Raw genomic sequence first — 13,941 nt, 5'->3', positions numbered from 1 at the left:
TTAATGCCTTATGTGAAAGCTGGAGGCTCGGACAGTATCATTCTCAAACTGTTATGCTGGATGTAAGCCTTAGTTTTTGTATGCAATTCTCTGCAATGAGACTTGAACACTTGACCAATTTTGATTTAACCAAAAAAGATCACAAGATCTCACATGCCGGTACTCAGCTTTGCCAGATCCAGAACCTGGAAATTTTGTGAACCAGTACCTGCTAAGAAAACAGGCCTACACATTGTAGAGCGTTATAAGCAAATTCTTAATAAATAAATCAGGGAGTGAAATTTTGGATTAGGTCTCCAATGGTAAAGAATCCTCTGAAATGTAACCCCCCATGAAACTATTTAGAGCCCATCGTAATCTCGTTAAAACATAACACGGGGTGGCGGGATCAGTACGTGTACTCAGTATTGAGTTTACAACCACCATGTACAAAAGATTAAAACGAATGTGATATGATGCTGGCTTCAAGCTGAAGGTTGTTGATTTTGCTAAAGGAATGAATAATTCTGCAGCTGCTAAGAAGTTTAGTGTAAATGAGAAACAAGTGAGAGAGTGGAGAAAGGCAGGACACGCTGAGGGAAATGCCAAAGGCGAATGTGCAAACCGCGGGAAAACATGCCAGTGGCCAGAACTGGAAGAAAAAATTTTTAGAGTGGGTGAATCACCAGCGATCGTCTGGATACGTTGTTACCAGAGAAATGATTAGCGATTAAGCATTGAAATGGGCCGAAAAACACCGTGAGGTCAGTGAAAATTTCAAAGCTATGCGAAGTTGGTGCACCCGATTTATGAACAGACGTGATCTTGTGTTGAGACAAAAAACAAAGATTGCTCAGAGAATTCCCGCAGGATGTTGTTGATTACGTCCAAAACGCTGCTGGATGGACAAAGCGGGTTGCTTGAAGTGGGTTAAAAAGGTGTGGCATCAATGTCCTGAAGGTTTTGGAAAGGAAAAGTCATTACTTGTCTGGGACATGTTCAAAGTGCACTTGTCAGGTGAGACAAAAGCAGCACTGAAAGCTGAAGATACGGACACTGCAGTCATCCCCGGTGGTTTGATGTCCGTGCTCCAGCCACTAGATGCGAGTTTAAACAAACTGTTCAAAGAATTCATGCGTCGACAGTGAAACGAATTTGACTCAAAAATAGCTAATAAATATGACCTGTCTTCCGTGTATTCGTTTTTCCAAACTTGGCACCCTCTGTATAAGTCGACCCCCTAATTTTAGGACCAAAACTTAGGGCCAAATTCTCAGCTTATACACCGGAATTCAGGGTAATTTATTTGGTTTGGCACAACATTGTGCGCCAAAGGGCCTGTTCCTGTGCTGTTCCAAGTACGTACTTTGATAATAAATTTACTTTGAACTTTGACGACATGAATAACAAGTTCTCTAACTTACTGTATTGCTCCTCCTCCATCCTTCTCTTTTTCCATTCATCATTCTGGTTACCCTCTTCTCCTCAGCTGCCCATCACACTTTCTGGTTCCTTCCTCTTTCCATCTCTTCCCTGAGCCACTTCCACCTATCCCCCCTCCCAGTTTCTTATTTCATCCCTCCTTGCCCCATCCACCCACCTTTCCCCTCATTTGGTCTCACCTATCACCTGCCTGCTTCCCTTCCCCCCACCTTCTTTATTTGGCTTCTGCCCCCTTCCTCTACAATCCTGAAACAGGCCCAAAACATAGACAATTTATTCCCCTCCATAGATGCCACCTGACTCGCTGAGCTCTTCCACTATTTTGTGAGTATTATTCCAGATTTCCAGCAACTGCAGAATCTCATGTGTTTAGGACAATTAGGTTTTGATTAGCATATCAAGGAAATAGTTTTCCTTTAACCATGACCAAACGTTCCTTCCATTTCGCTCATTCAGAGAAAAACACCACAGCCTAGTTTCCCCTCATAACAATAATTCTCCGACCTCAGTAGCACCTTCATAGGTCCTCTGAACTCCTCCAATACTAATGTATTTGTGTAATATGGGGTCCAAAACAGTACACATACAAACATGATACAAACTGAAGTCAAAGTTAATGTTTTTATACTATGATGTCCATGCTCATGTCCTGTACTTCAACCAATAAAGGCTAGCATGCTACAGGCCTTAACTACCCATCTACCTGTCCCACTACTTTCAACTATTTGTGAACTTGCACTATAGATTCCCACTGATTCTCCATACTTTTAAGTATCCTATTAATCATGAATTTCCTAGCCATTTTTGCTCACCTCATTTGTTATTCCAGAAAGTAGGCCATTCATACCATTGCATCAATAGCGGCTCTCAGAAATCTCATTCCCCTAGTTATTTCCATCTAACCTAACCCTTCTCATTTGACAATCAAATCTACCTGATTCTACCACCCACCTGCTCCCTGGATTATTAAAATCAGCCAATTGACCTACTAACACACACACGCACAAAATGCTGTGGAGGAACTCAACAAGCCAGGCAGCATCTATGGAAAAAAGTACAGTTGACATTTCGGGCTGAGACCCTTCGCACATTCTGAAGCTGTGGGAGAAAACCACAGCATGTTGGAGAAACCCATGCAATCACAAAATTTGGTGATTTAACCAGGCTGCCGGAGCTGCCCGGCAGCACAGGTAATTTGTGTAAAACTACGCCACTATCACATATTACTGCTTTTATGTAGAGATACAACATGGTAACAGGCCCTCCTGGCCCAACAAGCCAGTGCCATTCAATTACACTCATGTGACCAATCAGCCCACTTGTCTGTGGAGCACGAGAGGAAGCCCGAGTACCCGGGGAAGCCCATACTGTCACAGGGGAACATGTATACTCCTTGCAGACAGCGGCAGAATTGAACCCGAGTAGCTGGTGCTGCAACAGCTGACTTACGGAGGTGCAATTTTTTTCTCCCACAGGCTGGAGAATCTAATCTAGCTACAGACCTATTCCTTATCTTAATGCTTTCAGTATTTCTACCAACTGATGCTCAATATAGAGAATTACTGTCTCTAGCTGATAAGTTTGAAGTAGATGGCAATCTGGAGGATACCTTAACTTTTTTTAATATGACAGAACAAAAAAATGCTGAGATCCAGTGTCAATTCTGAAAGCTTATGTGTATGGACAACGAAACATGCATGCTGTCCCTTTTACTTGTCAATCTAATGGGACTGGAAGACCCCATCAACGAGTGCCAACCAAGGACAATTGGACAAGGACAATTATTGCTGAAAAGGATATTTCGACACGACTGACAGCTTAGCCTCTTGTTTGTCTGAACTGTGGAACAACACTAGCTATTCTTGTCACATTCCCAATGGTAATGAAGTGGTTCAGCAGGATCGCCCAGGTTAGTGTGCCTGTCTTCTCCAAATTAAGTATTTAGGTCAATGGTGGTCTGTTCAGTTTTAAGATGATCGCACTTCCTTGGAGAAGGTGAAAAGTTCACCATTTCCATGGACTGTTAAAACATGGGTAAAATGGCAGATTTACTTCTCTGAAGAACTACATGGGGTTTTTACAGCATTTTATTCCATGCTCATTTCATTAACTGAATGTGGAATATCCAGCTGCCATGGACATAATTTGAATGTATCTGCAGCTCATTAGTTCAAGACTCTGAATTTCCAGTGTATTAGAGGGTTTGAACCTCAACCATCAACCCCATTTCAAGTTCCAAATCTATGCCACTTAGCTGGAAATCTTTATATTCATCCCTCTGTATAATCCTTCTACATAGAACAGTACAGCACAGGAACAGACTCTTCGGCCCACAATGTTGTGCAAATCAATTCAATTCATTAAATGGCCAACTAAACTAATCCCTTCTGCCTACATAATGTTCATATCCTTTCATTTTCCTCACATTCATATGCCTAGAAGTCCCTAGTATATCTACCTCCACCACCACCCAGGCAGTGCATTCCAGGAAACCATCACTGTGTTGTGTAAAAATCTTGCCCCTCACATCATCTTTGAAATTACCCTCTGCAACCTTAAATACATACCCTCTAGTATCAGATATTTCAGAACTGGAAAATAGATACTATCTATTCGATCTATGCCTCTCATAATCTTATAAACCTCTATCAGAACGTCCCTCCATCACTTTACAGTAAAGAACCCAAGTCTGTCCTACCTCTTTTTATAGCACATGCCCACTAATCCAGACAGCATCCTGGTAAACCGCCTCTGCACCTTCCCCAAAGCCTCAACATCCTTCTCTAATGGGGCAACCAGAACCATATGCAATACTCCAGATGTGGCTTCGCCAGAGTTTTATAAAGCTACAATATAACTTTCTGCCCTTTGCACTCAATGCCTCAAGCATGCTATATGTCTTCTTAACCACCCTATCAGCCTGTGTAGCCACTTTCAGAGAGCTATGAACGTAGACCACAAGATCCCTCTGCTCATCAATACTGCTAAGGGTCTTACCCTTAACAGTGTACTCTCTCTTTACATTTGATCTGCCAAGATGCAAAACAGCACATTTGTTCAGGTTAAACTCATCTGCCCATATCTGCAAAGAATTCATATCCTGTTTTATTCTTTGCCAGTCTAAGTTATCTATAACACCAATCTTCATATAATCAGCAAATTTATCCACCCATCTGTATTTTCAACCAGATGTTTTATATACATCACAGACAGCAGAGGACCTAGTACAGATTCCTGTGGAACAGCACTAATCACAGACCTCCAGTTTGAACAAGTCCCTTCAACCAGCACCCTCTGTCTTCATTGAGTAAGCCAACTCTAAATCCAAATGGCTGATTCAGCATTGATCCCTTGCATCTTAATTTTCTGGATGAACCTTGTCAAACGCCTTACTAAAATCCATGTAGACAAAGATAGAGCTGTGGATGTTGTTTATCCATCACTTTTGTCACCTCGTCAATAAGACTCAATCAAATTAGTATGACACAATACAATGTCATGCTGACTCTCCCCAATTAAGGCATGGTTTTTCAAATGCTCATATCCCTAAGATTCTCTCCAGAAACTTCCCAACCACAGACACGAGATTCACGAGTTTAGTTTCCAGGATTATCGCTGGTTCCCTTCTTGAATAATGAAACAATATTAGCTACTTGCCAGTCCTCCGGGACCTTGTCTGTGGCTAGAGGACATGAAGATAATTTATCAAAGCCCCAGAATTCTTTTCTCTTGCCTTCTCAATAACCAGATGTATATCCTATCAGGCCTTGGGAGCTTATCCACCTTAATATTCTATAATGGACGCAAAACTATCTCCTCCTTTACCTTAAAATGCCCTAGCATATCAATACGCTCGGCACTGATCTCCCTACCTGCCACATCCTTTGCCTTGGTAAATATTGATATAAAGTACTCATTAAGGACCTCACCCACATCCAAGACATGTTTCTCCCCCCCCCCCACTTTATCCTTGAGTGGTCCTACCCTCTCCATTCTTATTTGCTTCCTCTTGATACATGTATAGAATTCTCTATAATCCTACTTCCCAAGGACATTACATGACCCTCCTGACACATAATTCCCTTCAGTTCTTTTCTGACTTCTTTATAATCCTCAAGGGCTCCATTTGATTCTGGTTTCTGAAGCGTTACACACTTTTCCTTTTTTTTTTTAAATTCTGGATTAACTTCATCACCTCCCTCGACATCCAAGGTTCTCTTACCTTACTATCCTTGTCCTTCCTTCTGACTGGAACATACCTGTCCTGTACTCTGTGCTGTGGTACTTTAACACCCTCCATATGTCCGATGTGGACTTGCCCCAAATCATTTGTTTCCAATTAAATCTTCCCTAGTTCCTGCCAAGTACACTCATAATTTGCTCTGCTCCAAGATAATACTCTCCCGCAAGGTCCATACTTATCCTTATCTGTAGCTAACTTAAAACTTACCATAAACCCATTGACTATACAGCCTGTAATTAGAAAGCTTGAACTAAAATTAATATTCTAGTCAAAATAATATTTAAATAAAAGTTCAGCAGGAACTCAGCAAGCCAAGCAGCATATATGGAAAAGAGTAAACAGTTGACATTTCAGTCCAAGACCCTTCTTCAGGCCTGAAAGGTCGATTGTTCACTCTTTTCCATAGATGGCGTGGCCTGCTGAGTTCCTCCAGCATTTTATGTGCATTGCTTGGATTTTCAGCATCTGCAGATTTTCTCGTTTGTGAAAAAGTTTAGCAGGGTTTACTTCTGAAGAAACTCACCACTTTAGTCTACCTACCTGGAATTTAATATCTTAATTTCCATACAGGCTTTTATTTTAGTTTTTGACATTCAACTCTATCATCCCCTCAAAACTTACCACTAAGCTGCAAAACCTGGGTTTCTGTACCTCTGTGTAACTGGATCCTCAATTTCCTCACTGGCAGAATCCAGTTAGTATGGATTAGTAATAACATCTCCTTTATACTCATCATCAGCACAGGTGCATCACAGGGCTGTGTTCTGCTCTAATCACTCTGTATTTATGACTGTGAGGATAAGTACAGCTCCAAAGCTCTACTTAAGTTAGCTGATAACAAACACCACTGTTTTTTGCCAAATCTAAGGTGATGATGAATCAGCACATAGGAAGAGATTAAAAATCCAGTTGAGTGGTGCCACAACAACCACCTCTCACTCAACGTCAACAAAACCAAAGAGCTGATTATCAACTACAGGAGGAAGAATCCAGAGGTTCACGAGCCAGTCCTCATTCGGGGAATGGAGATGAAGAGGATGAGTAGCTTCAAATTCCTTGATGTTAACAAATGAGAGGATCCATCCCAGGACAATCACAAAGAAGGCATGACAACATCTTCTAAGAACACTTTCTTAGAAGTTTCTGCAAACTTAGCTTGTCACCAAAAACTTTGACAAACCTCTATAGATGTACAGTGCAGAGTATCACAGCCTGCTATGGAACCACCAATGCCCTCAACAGAAAAGGCTACAGAAAGTGGTGAATGCAGCCTAGTCCATCACAGGCAAAGCCCTCCCCAACATAGAGTACATTACATGGAGTGCTGCCACAAGAAAGGAGCAACAATCATTAAAGATTCCCACCAACCAGGCCATGCCTGCGTCTCACTACTACCATCAGGCAAGAGGTACACAAGTCTTAGGATCCACAACAGCAGGTTCAGGGACAGTTATTACCCTATAACAATAGGCTCCTGAATTGGAGTGGATAACTTCACTCACCACAATGAGGAGCTGATTTTATGACCTCCAGACTCATTTTTCCTGTAAATGCCCACAATAAAACTGAATCTCAAGGCAGTATATGGTAACATATACATACTTTGATAATAAATTTACTTTGAACAGGAATAACCTTGGGCTATACACAACATCTCTAGGGAAGCATGCACCAATATGAACCTGGTAGCCTTTTCCCCATTCTAAATCAAATTCTTAGTACTGCTGCAACTTAGGCACTACCCCGCAACATTTAGAATGAAGTCTTGAAGTCTGAATGAAGTCACTACTTATGGGCTGAAAGTACCTCTGTAGTTTTCACAACACCAACTTTGAACTATTGCTCATCAGGATATACAAGTGATCAATACAGAAACTCCATGTGTTTTGAGATATGAGCACTGTGTTTCAGTACTAGCTTATTCAATCTTTCTTCATAAGACATGTCCTCTGATCTAGGCAGCACCCTGATAAATTTGCTCTGCACCATCTTTAAAGCTTCCATACCATTCCTACAATGAGGAAACCACCAGAATTGAGCACAATATTCCATGTTCTCTAATCAGTCTTACTGATACCTGCAAAATGACCTCGCAGCTCTTGAACACAATTCTCCAACTAATGAATTCCAACACACCATATGCCTTCGTAACCACCCTAAGGGACTTGCCTGGCAGCTTTGAGGGATCAATGGACTTAGACCCGACTCTGTTCCTCCACACTGCCAAAAGTTCTGTAATTAACCTTGTACTCTGCTTTCAAGTTCAATCTTCCAAAGTACGTATATCATTTCACTTTCTGGATTGAACTCCATTTCTCTGCCAACTCTGCAGCCAGTCTAAATCCTTTTGTAACGCACAGCAACTTTCTACACTATCCACAACACCTGGAACCTTCATAGCATCTGTAAAATTACTAAAGCGGCCCTCTACTCCCTCAGCCAATCATCTGTAAAAATCACAAACAGCAGGGTTCCAAGGAGAGATCCCTGTGGAACACCACTGGTCACCAAATGCCAAGCTGAGTTGCTCCATCTACTACTACCCTCCTTTCTGTGGGCAATCCAATTTCAAATCCATGAAGCCATGTTTCCATGGATCACAGGCCTCATGAATTTCTGGATGAGTCCAAAATGGGGAGCCTTGTCAAATGCCTTACTAAAATCTCTATATCTACTACTCTACCTTTGAAGCTTTGTTTTGTCACTTGAGAAAGTCACTTAGGTTCATGAGGCACTACCTGCCCTTTACAAAGCTATGCTGACTATCCCCATGCTTCTCAATGCTTTTAAATCATGCCCCTAAGAATTCTCTCCAACAGTCAGCCCACCACCGACTCAAGTCTCAATGGTGTACAGTTCCCATGATTATCCTTGTTACCTTTCCTGAACAACGGAACAACATCTGTCACCCTCCAATCCTTTGATACTACTCCTGTGGCCAAGAACACAATGATTATCACCTCGCCAATACCTCAAAACTCTCTTCCGTCATTTCCTAAAGTAACTTGCGGTATATCCCAACCTGCCCCATGGACTTACCCATCATAATATTTTTCGAAAGCTCCAACACCATCTCTTCCAGCACATTAGCCTGTTCCACACTGACCTCAGGTATGTACAAAGTCCCTCTTCCTGATGAACACTGAAGCAAAGTATTTATTGAGAACTTCTCCTACCTCCTCAGCTCTGGGTACATTTCCCCCTTAATTCCCAAGCTGTCCTACCACTCTTGTCATCCCCTTGTTCTTTGTGTGGAATGTCTTGGGATTTTCCTTAATCCTACAAGTTAGGCCTTCTCACGGGCCCTTCTAGCTCTCCTGTCACTACTTAAGTGCCTTCCTGGCTACCTTATAATTCTCAAGAGCCCTGCCCGATTTTTGCTTCCTAAACCTTAAGTATGCTTCATTCTTCCTCTTGACTAGATATTCCACCTTTCTTATTAACCATGGGTTCTTTACCCTGTCATTCTTTCACTATCTCAGTGGGTCAAACTTATACAAAACCCCATGCAAGTGGTCCCAAAACAATTTCCACATTTCTGCTGTGCATTTCCCTGAGATCAAGTTTTCTCTATTTATGTTCTCAAGTTTCTTAACATTGTAATGATCCCTCCCACCTAGTTAAATACTTTCCCTTAGTGTCTGCTCCTAACCTTGTCCATAGGTATGTAATAGGTCAGGGAGTTGTGTTCAATATCTCCAAAATGCCATCAAGAAGACTATCAACTGACCAATACCAGATCCAGTATGACCTAGTTGGCCTCTGTGCAAGATATCCCAAACTACACATTAAAAAAAAACACTTCTTTATGACTGATTGTACATGCATATTCCAATTCTACTTACATGTTCTAAACTTTTCCTTCAGTGCATCCAAATCTTCTTTGAGAGCAACCTGCATCCAGACCAAACCAACACAAGCTACTACACAAGCAGCGAGCATAACAAATGCGCACAGTGGATAACAAATCTTGCAGCATTTCACATAGCCTGCCCTGCAAAAGAACAAAAGGCAAAGATTGAAATGCATACGGATAATCGGGAAACTTCAAACAAAATAACTAAAGTTTTGATCCATTTAGTTTATACGATATCGGAATAAACTAAAGTAAGGACAACAATGTTAACTCCACAATTCTATTGCTATTAATTTTATTGGCAATAAATAAAATATACACCTAACATTTGAAAAGTATTACTTCAGTGATAAAAATGTCCAGTTAAAGTTGTATTCTATAGATTGATTCTTAAAATTGTGCACACTTTTGCATTCTAAGAGCCTGCGGAAATGACAACCACTGTACAAGGAAGCAATCTATACGAGGGCGTCATCCGATTTTGTGCTAAAATGCAATATTTCATCCTATTACACCTACCCCACACCTAAAACAGGTAGCCACTAAGAACATTTCCTCAGATTTTCCCTCCATAATATGGTAGAATTTATTATCAATTCTGGATTCACTTTTTTTTCTCCCATCTGTTTTTGGCGATCAATTTGAACATGCTCTCTAGTTACACGGAACAAATCACAACAAAATATTGAAATTAATTACTTTTGATGTCTATTAAAATGGGCTGTCTTCTTTGAAATCTTTGAAATAAAAGGGCCTTATACATTGTCAAACTTAAATTGCACACCATAAACTCAAGAATTCTCATATGTGATGAAAGTATGGCAAAAACATGTCCATACATAGTTTAAAAGAGCAGAATGCATATTGAATTAAAACATTAGTAATTGAAATTAACAAAAACTTAGTTAAAATTGTAAATCTTAGGTGAAGCTACAGTAAACAGTAATCGATAACCAATGCCCAGGAGAAACTTGGATACAGGTCTTAAACAGACTGAACATGCAAAGGGTCATGGCCACGGAGAACTTTGAAATGGATATTTCGGAATTAGGTACTGTGTAGTCAATGCAAGTCTACATAGAGGAATAAAAGGACACGGTGCGGGACAGAATGCATCCCACATGCTTTGGTTAAAGATAGTGAAGAGCCAGTTTTTAAGGAAGGTGGGGTTAAAGCACTACTCTCGTAACAACGCACATAAAATGCTAGAGGAACCCAGGAAGACAGGGTCTCGGTCCGAAAAGTCGACTGTTCATTCCCCTCCATAGATGCCTAACAGCCTGGATTCCTTCAGCATTTTGTGTGTGCTGCTCACGAGTTCCAACATCGGAAGAATTTCTTGTGGTTACTGCTTCATAGCAGAAAATTTGCAAAATCTGCCAAAGTCAAGTAACTGGGTCATCGTGGCAAGTCGTATTTTAATATACTGCTTCAACTACATGCCAGAGAACCACACGACGCTGTTTCGTTCCCAAACCGGAACATCTCAAACGCAGTTTGAGTTAAAGGGCCTTATCCTGCGCTCATTCTTACTTTGCGAAGAAGGAGCCGGAGGCCGGTTCAGCGAACTCGTCGAAATCGGAGGACGATTCTGATTCCGAGGCCGTGGGCTCGGTCCTCAGCAGCAGTTGGTGCCCGGAGCTTTTCTTCGACTTCTTTTTCTTGCCGTCGCCGGTGAGACCGATGAGCGCATTCAGCTCCTTCCGTTTCTTCATTTTCTTCTGCGGGGTCGCCGCTTTATACTGCACATCGAGCTGCGCGTGCTTGCTCTCCAGCTTGCAGCGGTTCGTAAGTGAACATATAACCCAGGAGACAGGGTGACAGAAGTTGGTGAAACGAAGGAAGGAGAGAGGAGAGAAGGAACCCGCAGATACCGTCCCAAACAGTAACACGGCACCACCCCGTTACATCGGATCCCCTCGTTGGCCAGTGCTCGGGTTACGTCAGAAATGCAGCGACGGTGTGACGTGCTAAGAGCGCGCGAGCTCCGGGTGGAAGAAGAGGGAAAGGATGCTGGTTGGCGGAAGTGTTGTTTGTCTGTCAGAGTTTGTAGCTTCAACTTTGTCTCCGGCAAAACAAATCCTGCGGTTGATAGAACTCCAGGGGTCAGCAAGGAAATCGGATATAAGAAGATGTTGTTGAGGTGTCTGGGTTGCTTCATGGAAGGTCTTTGCCTTCCGAACCCTGAGGTGAATTCGAAAGGATAGTCAGTGGGAAACGGAGCAGATGACTGTGAGACCAACGAGGAAATTGACACCAAAGGTGATTAAACTATTAATAATCTGTTGGAGGAACTCAGTGGTTCGAGCAACATCTGTAGGATGAAAGGAATTGTCGAGTTTACAGTTGTGATTTAGAGATCAAGGGAAAAAATGTGTGAACCTCGATGCTATCCTGATTTGGCACAGTGAGGACCAGGAAAGTGGAAATAATCAGCGGTGTTGTGGATATAAATGTGAAGGGACTGGAGAAAGGGGGAACGAATAGTCAAGAAGGAAGAAATTTTGTGCGAAAGGAACAAACAGACACTTTGGGGCTACTAGCATAATTCTCTTTGTGGATCTTAAAAAGGAAGTAAAAGTTACATTTGCAGACCTTAAGGCTAAAACTTGGGAGGGAAGATCTGAAGAAATGAGGTCGCTAACTGTCTAGGAAGCAATGGGATGATCATTTGTAGATTCATGGTCAGCGGTGTCAATGTTGCTTTCTGACTAAACTACGTCATAAATCTGTCCATCTGGTCTTGGCTCCATAGCATTTTATATCCAACGGGAACAAAGCTCTTTCAAACTCAGATCTAATTACTTTGAAAATAGAACCCATACTTTCAATCATGTGATGAAATCGTTGTCGTCATCTCTAAAGTTTTCTCTCATTTTAGGGGTCATCTGTACTTAGAACAGAAAATGTTTGTAACATCTATGCTATTATTTTCTTTAACACAAAGTAATCAAATAAACAATATTCTTGGGAAGTGCAATACCAGTTATTTAATTCCTCTTTATACCTGGTGCACAACAGATGATTGTGTGTTGCCTGCATTGAAATCCATCTTTCAATAATACTTTTAAAATTTTAAGGGTAACAGCTACTTCAGAACAACTTTAATAAGTAACCCTTAAAAGGCTCTGTATACTACTTCCAAAAGGTGTTATCCTCAATTATTTTACCTACTTGTACAATAAATTCATCTATTAGAAGCATCCACCTTATTAAAAATTCTTTGGCTAATATTAAGCTACTTGTATTTCTCTTCAAGTGCTTTGTTCTCAATTATATATTCTTATAATTTATCCATAATAGAAATTAGATTAACAGTTGAATAATTTACTGTTTTTCTCCCCCTCGCAAATTTCTTAAGGAATGGAGTTACACCTGCAGTTTGCCTACATCAAGAGGTAAATTTAGATTTCTGAATTGAGAGAGCTGCAAAGATTATGTTATGTTTCTGGCATCCCTACTATATCTGTATATCTTGATCCTCTTCTATTTTGCCTCCTAAAGCTGTATGTTTCTTGCAACTCTCCAGAGCTGGTGTAGAATTAAATTATGATATCTGACCAGAATATTATAAAATTTAATCACATCTGGCCTGCGTTTTGTATTGTCTAAATATCTCAATATACCATTTTATTGATTGTTGCTCCTCATTGATTGAAAATGTTCACAAGGCTTGTTCAGCTTCACCCATGACTGTCACATGAAGCTTATTTTTCCTTTGTATGTCTTGTGTTTTGTAACTTAAGTAATAAATCTCATCTGCTAATGACCTGTCTACATAGAAACCGATTCATCCTGTAATTTATATTTGATACCTCCTGCTTTGGCATCTGGAAACACTATTAAATTGGTCTGCTAAATCAAAGGCATTTACTGAATTTAAGAACCAGAAGGACATCAGCACTAAGCTCTGGCACATTCCACTTTGGTTTGTCAAGTAGGATTCTCCTTTTGCATCAGTTTTGATAGCTATTGATTGTTTCATTTATAGTAAATATTACACTTCCTGCCTAGTTTTGCACAGCATTTTGGTACTGATGTGATCTATCCTTGGAAATTGGGAAATGGCACTGATTTACGTAGAATATATGGTACAGGAATTCAGTGTAGGTGCTTTCATTTCACACAAGTGCCTTTCCATTCCAATCAACTCTTTTCAGTCTTCTGCACCAATTTTTCATCCTTATTTCATAATGTTGGTCTATTTTCCTTTTGAAAATATCTAGGACATGACAAGACACAATCTCTCTCTCTCACTCTCTAATATTATAAATCCAGTCGTGATTATATATTTGTGGCTCATAGTTCTGAGTTTTTCTGAAAGAGGATTAATCTTAAGCCAGGAGACGTAAACACAGAATCCCATTTCTAAATCGGTGAACACTTTCACCATTTTTAGTTCTCCATTTAGCCATCTCAA

At 40.8% G+C, this 13,941-nt stretch overlaps 1 protein-coding gene across 1 annotated transcript in view; it reads right to left on the bottom strand.

Moving 5' to 3' along the window:
• Positions 1-11,321, bottom strand: part of efcab14 (EF-hand calcium binding domain 14) — a 56,567-nt gene extending 45,246 nt beyond the window's left edge. The window contains exons 1-2 of the mRNA XM_072273831.1: positions 11,055-11,321; positions 9,511-9,659 (exon numbers count right to left, since the gene is read on the bottom strand). Of these exons, the coding sequence (XP_072129932.1) occupies positions 9,511-9,659; positions 11,055-11,236 (331 nt within the window). The 5' untranslated portion in view covers positions 11,237-11,321. The remainder of the gene's footprint in view (positions 1-9,510; positions 9,660-11,054) is intronic.
• Between the last annotated feature and the right edge of the window lie 2,620 nt (positions 11,322-13,941).

The sequence above is a fragment of the Mobula birostris genome, chromosome 12 (assembly GCF_030028105.1).
Source record: "Mobula birostris isolate sMobBir1 chromosome 12, sMobBir1.hap1, whole genome shotgun sequence".
NCBI classification, from domain to species: domain Eukaryota; kingdom Metazoa; phylum Chordata; class Chondrichthyes; order Myliobatiformes; family Myliobatidae; genus Mobula; species Mobula birostris.
Note: the sequence above shows the minus strand (reverse complement) of the source record. Positions and strands in the feature narration are given on the sequence as shown.